Source organism: Vicugna pacos, chromosome X, assembly GCF_048564905.1.
Source record: "Vicugna pacos chromosome X, VicPac4, whole genome shotgun sequence".
Taxonomy (NCBI): domain Eukaryota; kingdom Metazoa; phylum Chordata; class Mammalia; order Artiodactyla; family Camelidae; genus Vicugna; species Vicugna pacos.
Genome location: NC_133023.1, coordinates 39,771,439 through 39,788,765, shown reverse-complemented (window position 1 = coordinate 39,788,765; position 17,327 = coordinate 39,771,439). Strand labels below are relative to the sequence as shown.

General features: G+C 53.1%; 2 protein-coding genes across 2 annotated transcripts in view; one reads left to right on the top strand and one right to left on the bottom strand.

The window, feature by feature from the left end:
• FOXP3 (forkhead box P3) overlaps positions 1–4,191 on the top strand; it is an 18,770-nt gene extending 14,579 nt beyond the window's left edge. The window contains exons 11-14 of the mRNA XM_072956820.1: positions 766–916; positions 1,587–1,663; positions 2,891–2,992; positions 3,207–4,191. Coding sequence (XP_072812921.1) covers positions 766–916; positions 1,587–1,663; positions 2,891–2,992; positions 3,207–3,356 — 480 coding nt within the window. The 3' untranslated portion in view covers positions 3,357–4,191. The remainder of the gene's footprint in view (positions 1–765; positions 917–1,586; positions 1,664–2,890; positions 2,993–3,206) is intronic.
• On the bottom strand, positions 4,176–17,327 carry CCDC22 (CCC complex scaffolding subunit CCDC22). Its single transcript, XM_006213483.3, has 17 exons — positions 17,106–17,327; positions 15,888–16,065; positions 11,379–11,511; positions 10,469–10,575; positions 10,262–10,328; positions 9,983–10,161; positions 7,832–8,026; positions 7,232–7,294; positions 7,017–7,136; positions 6,351–6,470; positions 6,140–6,256; positions 5,935–6,036; positions 5,742–5,849; positions 5,393–5,488; positions 5,118–5,177; positions 4,963–5,037; positions 4,176–4,528 (listed from the first exon to the last, which is right to left on the bottom strand). Exons 1-17 carry the CDS (start codon positions 17,153–17,155, stop codon positions 4,415–4,417), a joined length of 1,884 nt encoding a protein of 627 aa, XP_006213545.1. The 5' UTR covers positions 17,156–17,327; the 3' UTR covers positions 4,176–4,414.

Here is a 17,327-nt window from a genome sequence, read left to right as displayed (position 1 = left end):
CATAGGTGGCACAGGCTGCTGGGGGGGGAGGGGGGCCCTGCAGGCTGCATGGGGAACCTATCCTTGCACCCAGGCCCGGGGATCTCTGGGCCCCCATCCCCAGCTCTAAACAGGCCCAGACCTTGGAATCCATCCCTTTCCATTTACAAACCCTCTGATCTTAAGATCCCAAAACAGCGTGATCTTGAGTTTGCAAAGCAACAGCAAATCACCCAACACTGAATGCAGACCGTGTGCCGCTGGCAGGACTGGCTTTATAACTCACAGGGCCCAGGGCAAAATGAAAATATGGGGCTTAAATTTCAAAATGATGACTGCAGAGCATTAAATGAAGCATGGAGCCCTGAATGCCTGCACAGATCACATGCCCAGAAACCAGCCCTGGATGTCAGGCACTGTTTCTGAGCACTTTGGCGATGCTAACTTATTTAATCCTCATGACTGCCACTGTGAGGTAGGTGTTACTATCATCCCCAATTCACAGGTGAGGAAAATTGAGGCCGGGGAGGCTTAAGGTGACTTCCCCAAGGTCACAGTGGGTAGGAGAGGAGCCCGATTCAACCCCAGCTGGTGGCCTCGGCGTTGATGCGCTACACACACTCGTGTTCACACCCGCACTCTAGTAGATACGGCCTGTGCTTTTTTATGGGATTCTATATCAGAGTGGAATTGAGCAGAAGGTGCCCTTGCTTTGTGAAACACTTATTTAAACCTAAAGTTGAAAGTTTAAGCCTCTGAGTCACCAGCCTCCCCCTCCTCCCCCAGGCATCATCTGAGAAGGGCTCCTGCTGTATCGTAGCCGCTGGCACCCAGGGCACTGCTGGCCCAGCCTGGCCCGGCCCCCAGGAGGCCCCTGACGGCCTGTTTGCTGTGCGGAGGCACCTCTGGGGCAGCCATGGAAACAGCACATTCCCAGGTAAAGATGGCCCGTGCCCCACCTGGTGCCCCCGAGCCCCAGTCTCCCGGACTGGATGAAAGACTGCTTTTCCCCACCACTGCCTCCCAGCCTTTAGGAAATCACATATGCTTGTGAAAGCTTTCTCTCCGGATCCCCATGGCCTGCAAGCCCCCACTGTGGTTTCAGATGTCTAGCGCCAGCCCTGTCTCCCCTAGGATTGGGGCTTACTCACTCTGGGCTTTAACTGCTCCTGGTCATCATGAGGAAGGGAGCTAGCTTAGTAATTCCCAGGGACTCCCCCTCCCCCCACCAAGGAAAAGCAGGGTGACTCGCCTTAGTTCACCAATCCCCTATTACCCGCAAGGTCCAGGCTGTGGGCTTAACAGGGATCAGGGCCCTTGAGTGCCATCCTGGCTCTGCCACTTAGCCAGTTACATCCCTTTGATGTGGAAGTTGCTTCACTTCTTTTAAACCTTGGGGAGAATAAGCCCCGTTTTGATGGAAGTGGTGCAAAAGGGAAATGATATCATTTATGTCAAGGGCTTAGCAAACAGCGGCTGCGATCATGGAAACCAGTGTCAACGGTGGGATTTCAGGCATGCAGACTCGACAGACATTCTAGAGCAGAGGGTGGGAGAAGGGGCAAGGAGTTCTCGGATGGGGCCTGATCCTTCCCCACTTCTGACAGAGTTCTTCCACAACATGGACTACTTCAAGTTCCACAACATGCGGCCCCCTTTCACCTATGCCACCCTCATCCGTTGGGTAAGCAGCGTGCCAGGCTGAGGGGAAGGAAGAGAGAGCCGGGGTGGAGGGCCTGCCTCCCTCTAAGCACCTCGAGGCCGGCTCCCCCAAGAACAAACCCACACCTCAGCTGTGATCCCCCATCTTCACCCTAGACCTGCCCCCAAACCCACACCTAAACTGTCATCCAAGCCAGTGCAAATTCTGGCCCTAAACCCACTCCTTTCCTGACGTCCACCTTAACCCTCTACCTGACCACCTCCTGGGCCTATAAATAGCCCCCAAACTAACCTGACCTCTGCCCCTTGCCCAAACCCACCCAGTATTACCCTGACTCCTTCCCCAGCCCTGATGGACCCCAGCAGGTCAACACATCCCTCTACTAGACCCCGCCCCTAACCCCCTCCTTGCTAACACTTGACCCTTATCCTCACCCCATCTCAACCCCTTCATCTGAGTCTCCCTAATGCCTTCCCAGAAGCTTCACCAGAGCCCACCCGGACCTTCCTCCTAAGCCCACACCTAACCCTCCACAATGCCACATGTTCCCCTACCTAGCCCCATCCTGACCTGGAGCCTCACTGCAGCCATAATCCCTGACCTTTGATATAATTCCATTCCTAAATCCAAGCAGATCAAATTCCCTGACCCTTAGCCTCACTCCACACCTAACCCCAGCCCTGACCCTTAACGACCATAAACAGTCAACCTCACGCTTGACCCTGCCTAATGACATCCCTGACACATTAAGTAGCTACATAACTAGGCCTATCTCTGACTCCTGACCTAATGCCACCTGTCATCCCAACCCTCGCCCCTCAACTTACCCCCATTACCCCAGTCTGACCCTTAACCAGCACTTCCCTGACCTGTAACTCGAGCCTGGCCCTTTATCCCTTCTGAATCCTTAACTTGGCCCCTGCTCCTGGCCCTTAAGCTTCTCAAGCCCTGAAACCTCACCCCCACAGAGAACTCCAACTCCATCCCAGAAATTTAACTTCACTCCAGTCCTAACCCTGAACCAGACCCCACTCCCACTTCAGCCCTGATCCTTTACCCAATCCCATCCCAGCCCCACCCTCACCCCACTTCTAACCCCGTCTCTGACCCATCACCCCACACCATCTCCCTTTTTTCCCCCATCCCCACAATTCCACCCATGTCAGAAGGCCCAAGGTGGGCCACTTCCCCTCTCAGCCCGACTTTGGGAGAGCAGCTCCCCTTACTCCCACACCCCCTAACCTCCAGGCCATCCTGGAGGCTCCCGAGAAGCAGCGGACCCTCAATGAGATCTATCACTGGTTTACACGCATGTTCGCCTTCTTCAGAAACCACCCTGCCACCTGGAAGGTGAGCTCCTGCGGAGGTGGCAGTAGCTGGGAGGGCCTCAAATCCCACCACAAGGCTGGGTCAAGTTCAGGAGTGGGTGGGCCTGGGACTGGGCTTGGAGGCTTGTTGGGAAAGGGCAGGAGATTGATTTCTGGTGGGGACAGCTGACCTCAGAGGATGACTGCCTGCCCGCTCCCCCGGCCCCGGGCCCGGCTGGCTGGCCCTCCTTCCACAGAATGCCATCCGCCACAACCTGAGCCTGCACAAGTGCTTTGTGCGTGTGGAGAGTGAGAAGGGGGCCGTGTGGACCGTGGATGAGTTCGAGTTCCGCAAGAAGAGGAGCCAGAGGCCCAGCAGGTGTTCCAACCCCACACCTGGCTCCTGAACTCAAAGCCAAGGAAAGAAGGAAGGACAGGGGCCAAAATGGGTGGGTGGAAGCGGCCGGGGACAGAAGTGACCAGCCTTGGACGTGCCTGCCGGGACCAAGAAGCAAGGTGTGCACTGTCTTGCCTGCCAGGGACCCTGCTCCCCAGCTGACTGCCCTCCTGGATCATATGCTCGGCACCAAGCCTGCTCAGAGGGATCCCAGCCGCCCCCACCTCCCACCCCAGCCCCCTGTAATGGGCTCTCCAGCCAAACTGAGCCTTCACAACCAACCACACACACCGCCTGCCTTAGTCACTCAGTCACTCTCACAGATGACCTTGGGGCTGGGAAGGACACAAAGCATCACAATCCTGTCCCTTGGACTCGAGGCAAACCCTCAAACATTCAGTATACTCAGACCACCTCAAATCTGTAGCCACACCAACAGTCACACCCAAGCATGGTCCCGTCAACCCACATGCCCCAAAGCACACACCCACAGGCAGCCTCCAGGCCCACAGATGCAGCGTCACCCGGGGCACGCCCAGACATCTGCACAGCAACAGCCTCGGGACTTTCAAGATCTCAGGTCCCAGACCTGGTCGTACATGGTATCGTGCAGCTCCCGACACAGACGCTCGGTCACACAGTTACTCTTTGAACTCACCTGCACATCTCCTGCATGCATGCACGCCCGCATGACACCCCTGGGGGTCTCCTGAGTCCCATGCAGACACCCACGGCCACACACACCAACTCACCAGGTGTACCCAGTGTCTCAACTGCCACTCGCCCCCCTCCCCCACCAGGAGCCCTGTGCCCCCATCCATGCCTCAGCTTAGACTGCAGACAGAACCCCTCATTTATTTGAGATACAAGGCCCCAACCCCCAGTGCCCTCCGCAATAAACTGCAGCCGAGCTCCCACACTCTGGATGATCACCCCAGATAAGGGCTGGGCCCAAGGCTGCAGCAGGAGGAACTGGCCCGCAGGCAGAGGACACAGCCAGGGCCAGTGCTTGGCCGGTGCCCCCAATGCCCTGGCTAAAGCTGGGGCAAGACTTCTGCTGGGGGCTGCTCAGGCCTCACGGACCCGGCCCAGGAGGCCAGCGTTCTCCTGGCGAAGGGCTCGGTAGTCCTCTCGGATCTTCTCCAGGTTGCTGAGGGTCTTCTTGCCCATCTCCGTCTCGATCTAAGGCAACATGAACCGCATCCCTTCAGTGTGCAGGGCCCCTTTCCCAGCTCCTGCTCACCACCCCCTCCCCATTACGGCCTCTTCAGGGCCCCTCCTGTGCTCCTCCCACTCCCTCCAATAACAGCCTGCTCTGTCCCACTGCCAGGCCTTTGCCTGTGTCATCCATCCACCTAAAGCATCCTCTGCTCAATGGCAGGATTGTCCACCACACACTTCAGCTGAAGCCTCTGCCAAGAGCCCTGCACAAGGCCCCTCAGGGTGGAAGGATGGGCTCAGAGTAGGCCACTGGCCTGTCCCAGGTCACATACACAGCTACTAGGGCAGAGATGCCAGCTGTCGGCTGTGTCTGGTTCAACAGCCTCTCTCAGCATCCACTGAGGAGCTGTTCCCTCTGGCCGGCCTTAGTTAACCCTCCCAGCCCCAGGCTTCACCTGCTCTTCAAGGTCTCGAACCTCCCGCATGATTGTGCCTGTGTCCTCGATGGTCTGGATGAGCTGGCTGCAGTTCTGGGGACAGCAAGGGCCGAAGGCTTGCACTGAAACCCGTCCCCTCCCCAACCAGCCCCCGGGCACCCTTCGCCCCTCACCTCATGCAAGGCAGCTAGATACTTGTAGGCCTTCCGAACAGCATCATCCTTTTTGGCATCCTGACCAGACAGAGGGAACCTTGAAGGTGTTAGTGGGCTGCTCCAGCCCCACCACCCCTCACTACCTCCAGGCCCCCCCAAGGCTACCCTCTCCCACTCCTCTGACTTCATCCTCCATGGGGCAAAGCCAGGCCCCAGGACCAGTGTACCTGCAAGGCTCACACAGGGCCCAGGCCCATCCTGCCCCTGCACGCAGCCTGCCCCCCCCCCCATACCTTGAACACGAGCTCATCAGTCACTGCAAACGTCCGGTCCAGCTTCCCAGAAAGGGAGTTGATTTCCTTCTGAAGCTCCTTCGTATCAGACAAGATCTGGCAGAGACCAGGGTAGCCATGAGCCTGTGTCTGGGGCGGGGTGACCAGCCAGCTGAGGGCATTCGAGTTCATGCTGTCACATCCAGACCAGGTCAGGGTGGCTGGAGTGTAGGGCTGTTCTGTGTTGGGGTATGGCCAGATAGCTCTGCCTTTCAGAGGATGTGAGGTCCCTGTGTGGCCCTGTGACACACATCCTCCCCTTGGATGTGTCTGCCCCTGTGACCCGCCCTCCATGGCCACAACGGCGCACCTTAGTGATCTCTTCCTTCTGCTTCCGGATGTTGCCCACAATCTCTAGGATGCGCTGGGTGTAGGCCAGCCGGGACACATCTCTGGGCAGGGTCTCGAGCTCTGACATCTAGGCAGAGACACAGCAGCCACTTCCCTAGGGCCCACACCTCCCCCACTCCAAGCCACCCAGGGAGGCCCCACACGGGCCTTACCAGCTGCTTATAGACCTCCTCCTTCCGGCGGGCCTCTTCAGCAGCTGCCCGAACGCTCTGGTGTAGCTCTTGGATCTCTGCCAGCCGTCGAGAAGATTCCATCTGCCAGGGCCCCATGGGTAGAGGGCAGTGAGCAGAGCACAGGGCTGGCCCCCTAAGGAGGGACCAGCTGCCCTACCCATGGCCCAGGACCCCCACCACCTACCTCTCTGCAATCCTGGAGTTTTCGGAGGTGGCGATACTCAGCAAGGAGTGGGACCCGGTGCTTTTCCCACTGACCCGCCAAGTGGATGACTCGCTGGGCACTACTCTCTACCACGAGCTGGAGGTGGTGGTAGGGGACTACATGTCACACAGGCTGGGCCCATCCAATTCCGACCAACCCCACCCAGGCCCAGGCTCAGCGCCAGCCCTACCTGCAGCTTGGCGAGGTTGGCAGCCCCGTCGGGCAGCAGCTCCACCGCCCGGCTCTTCAGACGTAGGGCCTGCTCGCGCTCCGCTGTGCTGAGCTCACTCTGCCGGCACTCAGTCTCCACCTGGCACCCCAGGACCTCCGCTCCCAGTCAGTAGGGGAGCCCAGCCACACACCACAGCCCCACAGCCCCCACTGAGCCTGGAAAACCCTGGCCTAGCCCAAGCCCCCACAGATGACAACACATCCTCTAGCCCCTATCAGCCCCTCAACCCCCTCCCGATAGTGACAAGGACCTATAATCAGTGACAGGCACCACAGGCCCCAATGGCCCCTCCACCTCCACACTGACCCCCAGGAGCCCCGATGAGCCCCACAAGCCCCTGCCCATACAGACCCATCACGCCCCTACAGATGCCTGCAGAGGCCCACAGGCACCTCTAACCCCTACAAGTCCAATCCCCAACCCGTCCACAATCCTACACCCTCCTCTCACTCCCACTGATTCTCCTAAACCCTAAAGAGCCCCACGGTCCCCAGTGTCTCCCACAAACCTTTCTGTCATCTGCAGACCTCTGCAGAGGACCCCTCGGCCCCCTCAAGTCCCTCTAAGCCCTCTAGGCCCAAATCGTAAGCCAGCCCTGGTGGCCAGCCCCTCCCCTACGCCCACCTGCACGAGGCTGATTCCCAGCGTTTTCATGTTGGCTTCCACCTCTTCAATGTTGCGATTCACTCCCTCCAGCTGCTCCCGGAGAGATTCCAGCTCCTGCTCCTGAGCTGCCAATGTGTCCTGGAAGGCACAGGCCAGTCCGGGTGGGGGTGTCAGGCCCAGTAGACAGTTAAGGGCCCAGGACACCCCCCACCCCTTGCCACTGTTCTGCTCACCTGTTCAGGCCTCCGGGAGGTGGCCAGCACATCTGACACCTGGGCTGCCTGGGCCTCAGGCTCCTGGGGAGTGAGAAGGGAGCATCCCGGCTGTCGGGGAAGCCTCCGCCCCTCCCAGCCCAGCCTCAACACCCACCGCAAGCGCCCTCCCAGCACTGTACCCGGGCCCACTCAACCAGTGACAGCCACCGGAATATAGGTGTGATTGAGGATCAAAGTGCTCTCCGTGACCTCAGACTGCTCATAAAGAAACCTCCCCAACCCTGACACAGCTCCTGCCCACCTGGCCATGAGAAGGATGAGGCCCCCTCTCAGTGACCATCCAAGGACAGAAGGTATGTCTGAAGAAAACTGCCTGGGGAAAGCTGGGGTTCACACAAAGAGCACCCCTGCACCCTTCCATGGTTCCCACTCCTCTACACTTTCTCCATGGAAGTTCTCGAGAAGCCAGGGGACCCCTCTGGGTACCTGCCCCCTGTGGAGAGCGGGCATGCTCGGTGGGAACACAAGACCCTGTGTGGATAAAGTGTGGTGTCTGTACGTAAAGCAACCCTGCCTTGGCCCCATCAGCACACCCCAGGCCCACTCAGGCCCACCCACCAGATGGAAGGTGAACTTCTCTGAATGTGTGAAGCGGGAGCCCTTGGGAGCACCAGTCCTGGCCCCGGCACCCCAGGCCTGCAGCAGCTCTCCCAGGTCTCGGGCTTGTGGTGGGGGCCCTAGCTGGCCCCAGGTCTGGCGCAGATGCTCGGCCAGATGCTTCTGCAGCCGATGCCGCTGAGCCCGAGTATCCTCCTGGAAGCAGAGGGCAGGGCAGATGGAAGGGTGTGAAGGCCTGCTGGGTACCCGAGGCCCTGCTTCCACCAGGAAGCCGCCTGACAAGGTGCTCCTGACAAGTCCCACCCACCCTCCAGCCTCTCCCACGATGGGGCCCAGGCCCACTCTCCTGGCCCACGGGTCTGGGAGCTCCCTGAGGACGGGGCTGCCTCCTCCTTAGCTCCGCTTCTCTCCAGCCACTAGCTCCCTGCACTGAAGGATGCTGTGGAAAGGAGAGAAGTAAGCCTGCAGCGCCCAAATTAGAGACCGACATTGAAAGGGTATGTAGGGACAGAGAGGAGACAGTGTCAGAGGTGCTGGGCAAAGGGGTGGAGCAGAGTGGAGTTGAAGGGGGGAGGGTATAGCTCAGTGGTAGAGCATGTGCTTCGCATGCTCTGGGTTCAGTCCCCACTACCTCCTCTAAAAATAAATAAATAAATCTAATTACCTCCCCACCCAAAAGAGAGAAAGAGAGGAATAGAGACGAGGACAGAGGCAGTTTTGAGACAACTGGAGAAATGTGGACATAGAAAACAAACTTACTGTTACCAAAGGGGAAAGCAACAGGGGGCGGATAAATTAGGAGTTGGGGATTAGCAGATACCAACTATTATCTATAAAAAAGATAAACAAGGTCCTACTGTACAGCACAGGGAACCAGATTCAATAGCTTGTAATAACCTATGATGGAAAAGAATATTTAAAATAATATGTATATATGTATGAATGAATCACTATGCTGTACACCAGAAACTAACACAACATTGTAAATCGACCATACTTCAATTTAAAAATTTCAAACTTTAAGGAAATATTTAACATAGAAAATGGAAATGCTATCACTCTGAGATAACTATCATTAAATCTGGAGTATATTCTCCCCCTTCCCCCAAAAAAGAAATCTGATTATGAACTCAGTGTTGGGTGGTATTAAGAGGTCACTGTTAATTTTGTTAGGTGTAAAAATGGCCAGCGGTTACATTCAAAAGTGAAGCCCTGTGGGAGGGTATAGGTCAGTGGCAGAGCGCATGCTTAGCATGCAAGAGGTCCTGGGTTCAATACCTGGTACCTCCATTAAAAAAATTAATAAATAAACCTAATTACCTCCCCTACCCGGCAGAAAAAGAAAGTGAATGCCCTTAGGAGTTGAGATGTATGCTCTAGTATTTAGAGTTTAAAATGACATGATGTCTGGGATTTGCTCTAAAATAATACAGGAGAAAAAAGTTGGGGGGAGAAGAGATGAAGAAAGATAGGCAAAATCTTTATTGTTGAAGAGGGATGGCAGGGACACAGGGTTCGTGAGAACATTTTCTCTACTTCTGTGTTCAAAATTCCTGTAAGTTTTTAAAAGAGGGGAAAAGATAAAGACAGAACAAATGGCAGGGGGAAGGCGGAAGGAGACAGTTACAGAGGTGGACAGAGTGGGGATGGGGACAGATATAGAGGTAGACAGAGGAGGAGACAGTACAGAAATGAGGAGACAGGGTTTGGCAGGGGAGCAGAAAAACCACAGAACAGAAGACAGTGACTAGAAGAGACGGGGCAGAGCTCTAGAGACTGAGCAGTGGTGATGACAGCAGAGGCCAAGAATCAGGGGCAGGAAGAAGGGAGTAGAAACAGGGAGGACAGGAGCAGATCCTGACAGCTCTGATGGCCTGCACTCATCCTTCGGTGGACCACCACCCCGAGAATAGAGCACTGTCACCACCTGTGTCTCAGAACAGGAAGCCAAGGCTCCCAGGGACGATGCTGACCTGTGTGAGGGCCACAGTCTTTCCAACTCCCATGTTCTTTCAGGTGGGGAGCTGGGTAGTTGCATAAAGAGAGGAGGCAATGGAAGAGAGGGACAAGGTGGGGGAAGGAGAGGGGCAGAGGGCTAATGGGAGATGAAATGGGGGCTGCAGTGAGTAGGGGCCGATCACTGGGTGGTACCTGGGTGGGGAGGCGGGATGCCCGGTGGACCCAGTCCTCATCCCCGGGGCGGTCCCGGCCTGTGTGCTGGCAGAGTTGGATGGCGTGGCGTTCGAGGAGCGAGGCTGCCCTGGAGGCAGGCTGGGGCACCTGGGTGGGGGCTGGTAGCAGCAGGGGACTCGCCTGGAACTCCCGGGGCTCTGAAGGCAGCAACAGAGTCAGCCTGCCCCCCTGCCTCTTCATGCAGTCAGATCCACCTCTACCCTTCTCCACAGCCCCTCTCCGCAGCCTCACACTCACCTCCTCTGGAACTCAACTCAGGCATGACCAGCCTGCTGGCATGGAAAGGCTGCTGGGGGGCCGAGCCCTGGTGGGAGAGCAGAATCAGAGCCTCTAGGATGAATTATTATGGGGGGCGCCGGTGGGAGGGGGCCAAAAACCTGGGCACCCAAATGGGAACAAGACAGGCAAGGCAATAGTGACATGAGTTGGGGAAGTGCGTCCCACCTGGAGGTGCTGCAGCTTAGGAGTGCGAAGGAGGGGTGGGACCCAGGGCAGGGCCAGCTGGTCCCGGATTTGGCTCCCAATGGCCCGGAGGAGGATAGCTGAGTCACCTAGGAAGGTGGGGAGGAAGTGTCAATCAGATGACGGTGCCACAGTTCCAAAAATGCACACCCTGGGAAAGCAGCCTGACCCCAGTTTCCAGAGATGCAGATCTAGGGAGCTCTCATTCTCACACTAGGTCATTCCACAAACACTTACTGAGCACCTCCTCTGTACCAGCCACCATTCCAGACCCTCGGATACCTCAGTGAACAAACTGATAAATAACCTCCTGCCCTCCTGGGGCCAGCAGATGGCAGAGGAGAACACGGCTGAAGTCATAAGTACGATACAGAAAACTCTCAGGGGGTAATCAGGAAAGGAGGATAAAGGACCACTGAGAATATGCAATTTTAAACAGGCAAGGCGGGGTACAGCTCAGTGGCAGAGTGCATACCCAGCATGTGTGAGATCCTGGGTTCAATCTCCAGTACCTCTGTTACAATCAATCAATCAATCAATCAAAAAACAAGGCAGTCTGAGGAAGGCCTCTGTGAACAGGAAATTCCAAGAGGTAAGGGAGTGAACCATGAGGGTATCTGGCGGAAGAATAAGTCAGCAGATACAAAGGCCCTGGGGCTGGAGAGGCCTGAGGAGCATTCAGTAGGTCAGTGTGGTTAGAGAAGAGTGGGTGAGGGGAGGGGCGTGAGCCAGGAGGTGAAGCAGAGCATCAACTCCCCTTCCAGGTCAGCCGAAGCCCCAGCCCCCTTCCCCTCTGCCCTGCATCCCCTCTCCCAGCCTCAATCCTCCCACTCAGCTCTTCCGAAGACACATACCCCACCTCACCCCCCACTATGCCCCAGGTACCCCATACCTGCAGGCTGGTCTGCATCCTCAGAGGCATCAGTGGGCAGACGCTCAGCCAAGAAGAGAAGCAGGTCCCGGAGGTCAGGCTCACTGGGGTAGAGGAAGTTCTGATAGCCAAGCTCCAAGGGATAGCCCAGGTCCTGGGGGTTGGGGACGGCGGTCCCTATCAGTCAGGCAGGCAGGATCCTCCTGTCCTGGGAGCCCACAGATACTCCCACTCTCACCAACCACCACCCTCTGAACTTCCCTTCGGCTCCCCGAGGCCTCCCAGAGACCTCCAGAGCTTTATGATGAAAGCTCTGGCCTTTCTAACTATGACTCAAAATCCAGAAGACATAGAAGAGAAGATGGGTATTTCTAAACACATGAAAAAAATTTTAAAGAAAAAATATATAATGAGCAAAGTCAAAAGAGTAATGATAAGCTGGGAAAAATATTTGGAACTCATAGCATAGAAAAAGAACTAACCTACCTAGTATATAAACAGTGCCTCAAACTACACCAGCAAAAAGACCAGCAGCGCAACAGAGAAAGAGGCAAAAGATAGGAACAGACAGTTCCCAGGAAAAGAAAGAAAAATGGTCCTTAAACATATGCAAATGTGTCTAACTTTGCTTCCAAGAGAGACTCGAATTGAAAGTACACTGAGAGGCCCCCACACAGGCATCGCTGATCGGATCCAGGACAACCTGATGTTATGTTCTCCTGAGGTGCACTTGGGGAGGAAGATACTATCACTGGCGCAGAGTTCCTGCCCCAAACCTGAATTTAGCCATGAGAAAACAATCAGACCAGTTCAGACTGTGGGGCATTCCAATGAATAACCAGCCTGCACTCTATAAAAACCCAAGTCATCATGAAAAGAAACAAAGAAGCAAAAATGAAGGAGGACTACTGGATACAGAAGATTACAGATGTTAACAGTGAAATAAAATGCATGACCCTTGATTGGACTCTGCAGTTAAAAAAAAACAGCTATAAAGGATATTTTTGTGACAACTGGGGAAATCTGACCATGTCCAAGGTATTAGATAGTATTATTCTATCAATATTAAGTTGCATGGGTGTGATCATGGCATTGTGATTACACTGGCAAATGCCCTTTTTCTTAGGAGAGACACACTGAAAGTTTGAGGTATGAAGAGTCAGGATGTCTGCCACTTTCAAATGGTTCAGCAAAAAAATAAGTGTGTGTGTGTGTACCTATATAGACAGAAAACAATGAAACAAAATGTTAACAATATAGAAAACTAACAAATATATGTATGTATACATATGACTGGGAAATTGTGCTTTACACCAGAAATTGACATGCTATAACTGACTATACTTCAATTTTTAAAAAAAGAAAAAATTTAAAAACTAGGAGAAGGGTATACAGGTGTTATTGTTCTACTTTTAATTTCCCTTAAATGTGAAAGTTTGTCAAAGTACAACGCTAGGAGGAAAACTATACGGAGATACCATTCCTCACCTATTAAATGGGAAAAAGTCTGACAATACACTCAGTAGGTGAGGCTCTGGAGAAATACCACTCTCTCATACACTGCTGCTGGGAATGCAAAAATTAAACAATCTTAGTCAAGGCAATTTGGCTAAATCAAACAAAATGACATGCGTTTACCCTTCCATCTAATGATCCTACTTCTAGGAGTTTACCATGAAGATAAAATTCCAACAATTCAAGAATATATATGCACAAGATTATTCATTATAGCATGATTTGCAAAATATTGGAAACTCTTGAAATGTCTGAGCATAAGAGAGCAGTTGAGTCAACTGTGGTGCATACATACAATGAACTACTCTGTAGCTGCAAAAAGGAAAAAATCATTAAGATCTCTATTCTCTGATATGAAGTGATTTCCAGGATATGTTTTAAGGGTGAAAAAAAGGCAAGAAACCAGGTGTATGCTGTCTTTTGTGTAAGAAAAGGGAGAAATAAGAATATATATTTATATTTGCTTATATCTTCATTAAAAAAAAACTGGGAAGATATATAAGAAACTAACCAACATAACTCCCTGACAGCAGAGTAACTCCCTGAAGCAGACAGGTAAGGGTAAGGAGGGGTTTAGAGTGCAAGTGAGACTTCTCAAGGTTTCTCGCTACTTCTGTCACACCCTGGGGATCTCTTTAACCCTTTCAGTAGTTAACCACCTTTTACCAAGTTAACAATTCCTTATATTAAAATTTCCCCTTCGAATTACTGCTGGGGTTTCTATATCTGGACTAGACCCTGACTGATGAAGATAGCCTACAAAAAGTAGTAAATAATGTTTTTAAAAGAGACTATGTGCTTTGGAGTCCAAAAGATCGGGGTTGAAATCCAGCCTGTGCTACTTACTGACTATAAGGCCTTGGACTGGTTACTGAACCACCCAGAAGCTCAGTTTCCTAGCTATAAAATGGGGCTGACAATCCTTTCCCTATGTGGCTGCTTTAAGGGATAAAAGGGTCCATCAGGGTTCTGGTCTGGCACTGCATGGACTCAGAAAGCAGACTTCCTGGATTCAAATCCAAACTTTGCTTCTTACCAACTGTGTGACTTCAGGCAAATCACTTAACCTCTCTGTGCTTCACCTTCCTCAACTGAAAAAAGGGATACCAACTATGCCTACCTCAGAAAGTTGTCATGAGAATTCACTGAGTTCACACCATGTTACCACAATGCCCAGCATACAGTACACTCAGAAAACATCTCTATTATACGCACATATGTGTATTTACTTGGTGACAATGTAATATATATTTATCAGAAGGTCACAGTCAAAAAAGTGTGAAAACCACCGGCTTTTAAGCTATTTTACTTTGGCTTTTTTTTTCTGATGCCTGCAATCAAAGAGTTATGACTGATACAGAAATTCATTCCAGGAGTGGGGTGTGTGAAATGACAGACACCAAAATACGGAGGTGGCTGAGTCGCAGAAAGCAGTGTCAGGAGTAGGGCACATGGAGAGGCAGACACCAGAAGGCGGCAGTGCTGAGCTGAGGTGGGCCGCAAGGGCAGCACCCAACTGGATTAAGAGAGACCTTTTCTACTTGCTCAGGGCAAACCGAGGCTCTGGGGCCAGACAGTCAAATGAACCTCTTGATCACTGAAAAAGCCATCACACTAAAGTCAGTGTGAGCAATAGTGGGTCAACACCAAATCCAGCAGGAAACGGCACTGAGAGAAGGGAGGAACAGAGAACTGGGGGAAGCCAAGCCCTTCCTCAACACCTCCCACTGGGCACCATCCTTGCCAAACCGAGGACTTAAGTTCCCCTCTATAAAGTGCCATCCTCGAGAAAATAGCCCTGGGCCAGGGGACAGACTGCCTGCCTTGAAGGCCACCAAGAGCCTCCAACAGAATCTGAGAACTCCTGAGAGCTAGGTCAACCTGAGAGCCAAGAGATGGGCAGAGCTCTGAGGTCTATTTCTAAGAGACAGAAACCGCACAAGCAAGGTACAAATTCAAAGAACCTGACCTTTTTAGTCCCCTAGGGCTAAATGGAAGTTTTCACTGTGGTTACTCTATTGTCCCCCTACCACCACATACTGGGTACCCTGGGTGTGCTGACAGTCATTACATAGCCACAGGTTGCTGGAATGCAAGTAGGCAGATCAGGGCTACCAATAATAGTAATACCACTTACACAAAGCTTATTATATCCAGCTTCTCATGCATGAACTCATTTTTAATCCTCATAGCAACCATATGTGGTAGGTACAAGTCTTACGTGGGAGGAAACTTGGGCCCAAAGAGGTTACGAGACGAGCCCAAAATCGGAGAGCTAGTGAGCCAGGAGAAATGACACTTACCCGTAGCCCTTGGATATACTAACTGGACACAAGTCTGTACTGGGGAGGCATGAGTGTTTCACCAGAAGGCACTTTATTTACGACAGAGACAGTATAGGAATTATTCTCAGGAGGGGCAGGCTGTGTGTGGCTGCTGCAGGGCAGAGTGAAGGGCAGAGACACTCATTTAGTTCACCAGCATATCTTCCTTTGGGTAACCCTCCCTCCCCCAACTCTCACATGATCCTGAAGGAACAGCCAATCACAGTGCCCTATAGAGATGACCATGTGATCCAGGCTGAGCCAATCAGAGCACATGGTGGTTAATTTCAGCATGAACAAGTTAACTAAGCAGGGCCTTTTCAGGAACTAGTAAATGGATACTATCAGGAGGAAAAGTTCTTGGTGCTAAGCTTAAAATATGGGAGTCAGAGGCAGCCCAGGTGCAAACTGGAGCAACTCATTTAATGCTCATAACAACCCTACTTTTATCATCTCAATTTCACAGACAAGGAAACTGAGGTCCCACAAGGGTTAGGGTCACAAAGTTAGCAACTGCTGTAGCCAGGATCTGAACTACTCAGGCAATCTGACCACAGACCTTAACTACTAATGAACGCTAAGCCACAAGGGGGGGTGGTGGCAGAGAGGAAAGGCCAGAGTTTCAAAGGAGCTTGGTGACTTTGTGAAGGAGGAAGGAAGAGGCTGTGTGTATTGGGAGGAAAGCACTCACCATGCAGGCCTGAGCCAGGCTCATGGCCAGACGGAACCGGGCAGACATGGCCAGAGGCAGCAGAGGGCTGAGGCCCGAGCCCACAGCAGGGTTGATCACACGCAGGCAGCGGACCACAGCTTCTATAACCAGCTCAGTGGTGAAGGCTCGCAGGGTCTGCACATCTGGAGGAACTGCCCTGAAGAAGAAGGGAGAAGGCTCAATGAGGTGGGGAGGGGAGCAGTCAGGAAACAGGCATGAGGCTGGACTGTGCTGCCTTCTGGAGGCCCTAGTACTGGGATGGGGTGGAGGAGAATGGCCACAGTTCTGACAGATCCTGGGTGTTGCTGGCTGACTTCCATTTGGAAAACTAAGAACTGGGAGAGTCCTCAGGTCCTAAGACCTTGGAGTAGAATGGTGGATGGAAGGAATCTGAGTTCAAAAAAAATCTCAAATTTCCCTATGCCTAAAAGCCCCAAATTTCTGGGGTCTGGGAAGGGCAAGGGGCCTACATAGAATAGTCTCTGGGTCCCCAGATATCATGTTCCCTGCGTGTCAGGGGCCCCTAGATATTAAGCTGCTAGGGTTTTGAGGCTAGATGTTGGGAAGCTGAGGTTTTCAGGAGTTCCAAGTGTCAGAGTCCCTGGATATCAAGACCACCCAGGCTCAAGCAATCCAGAAATCAAGCTCCCTTGATGGGTTTTTAGGACCTTCAAATGCAGGAGTCCTTATGTGTTGGGGTGCCCAAGCATTGAAGCCACCAGATTTTAGGGTCTTGTGATTTTAAAAGCCTCAGATATTGCAAAACCAGATTTGAAGGTTCCCAGTTATCCAGTCCCAGGGGTTTTTGGAATCCTTGAGTGCCAGGGTCTTGGGATTTGAAGATCCCTGGTTTTCAGGATACGGGTGTCTTAAAATCTCCAGATATCAGGATCCCAGGGTGTTGATGTCAAGATCCACAGATCTCAGGATCCCGGGTCTTGAGGTTCCAAGGTTTTAAGGTCTCGAGGCATCTAGGTCCTGGAGTTTGGGGTTTACGAAGTGTCAGGGTCAAAGGGTTTGAGAGTCCCCTTATGTATGCATGTATATGTAATTAAGGAGGAGGGAGGGTTTTAGGGTCCTAGAAGTTGGAGCCCTGTATGTCAAGGTCCGGGGTTTTAAGGTTCCCGGGTGACTGGGTCCGGAGTTTTGGAGTCCCGGATGTGGGCATTCCGGGGTGGGCGGGGGCTGTGTCCTTACGTGCCGGCCTGGCGCAGGGAATGGATGAGGATTCGGTCCGCCTCCTCCATGGTGGAGCCCTGTTCGAGTCCGAGGCTGGGTCCAGGGCCGGGTCCGAGCAAGAGCGGCGCAGCTGTGGAAAGCCCGCTCCTCGCCCGCGGTCCAAGGAGTGTCACGGGCTGCGCAGGGAGAGCCGGGAAGTGTAGTTCCGAGAGCCAGTTCTCCGCCCGCCGGATGCCTGTA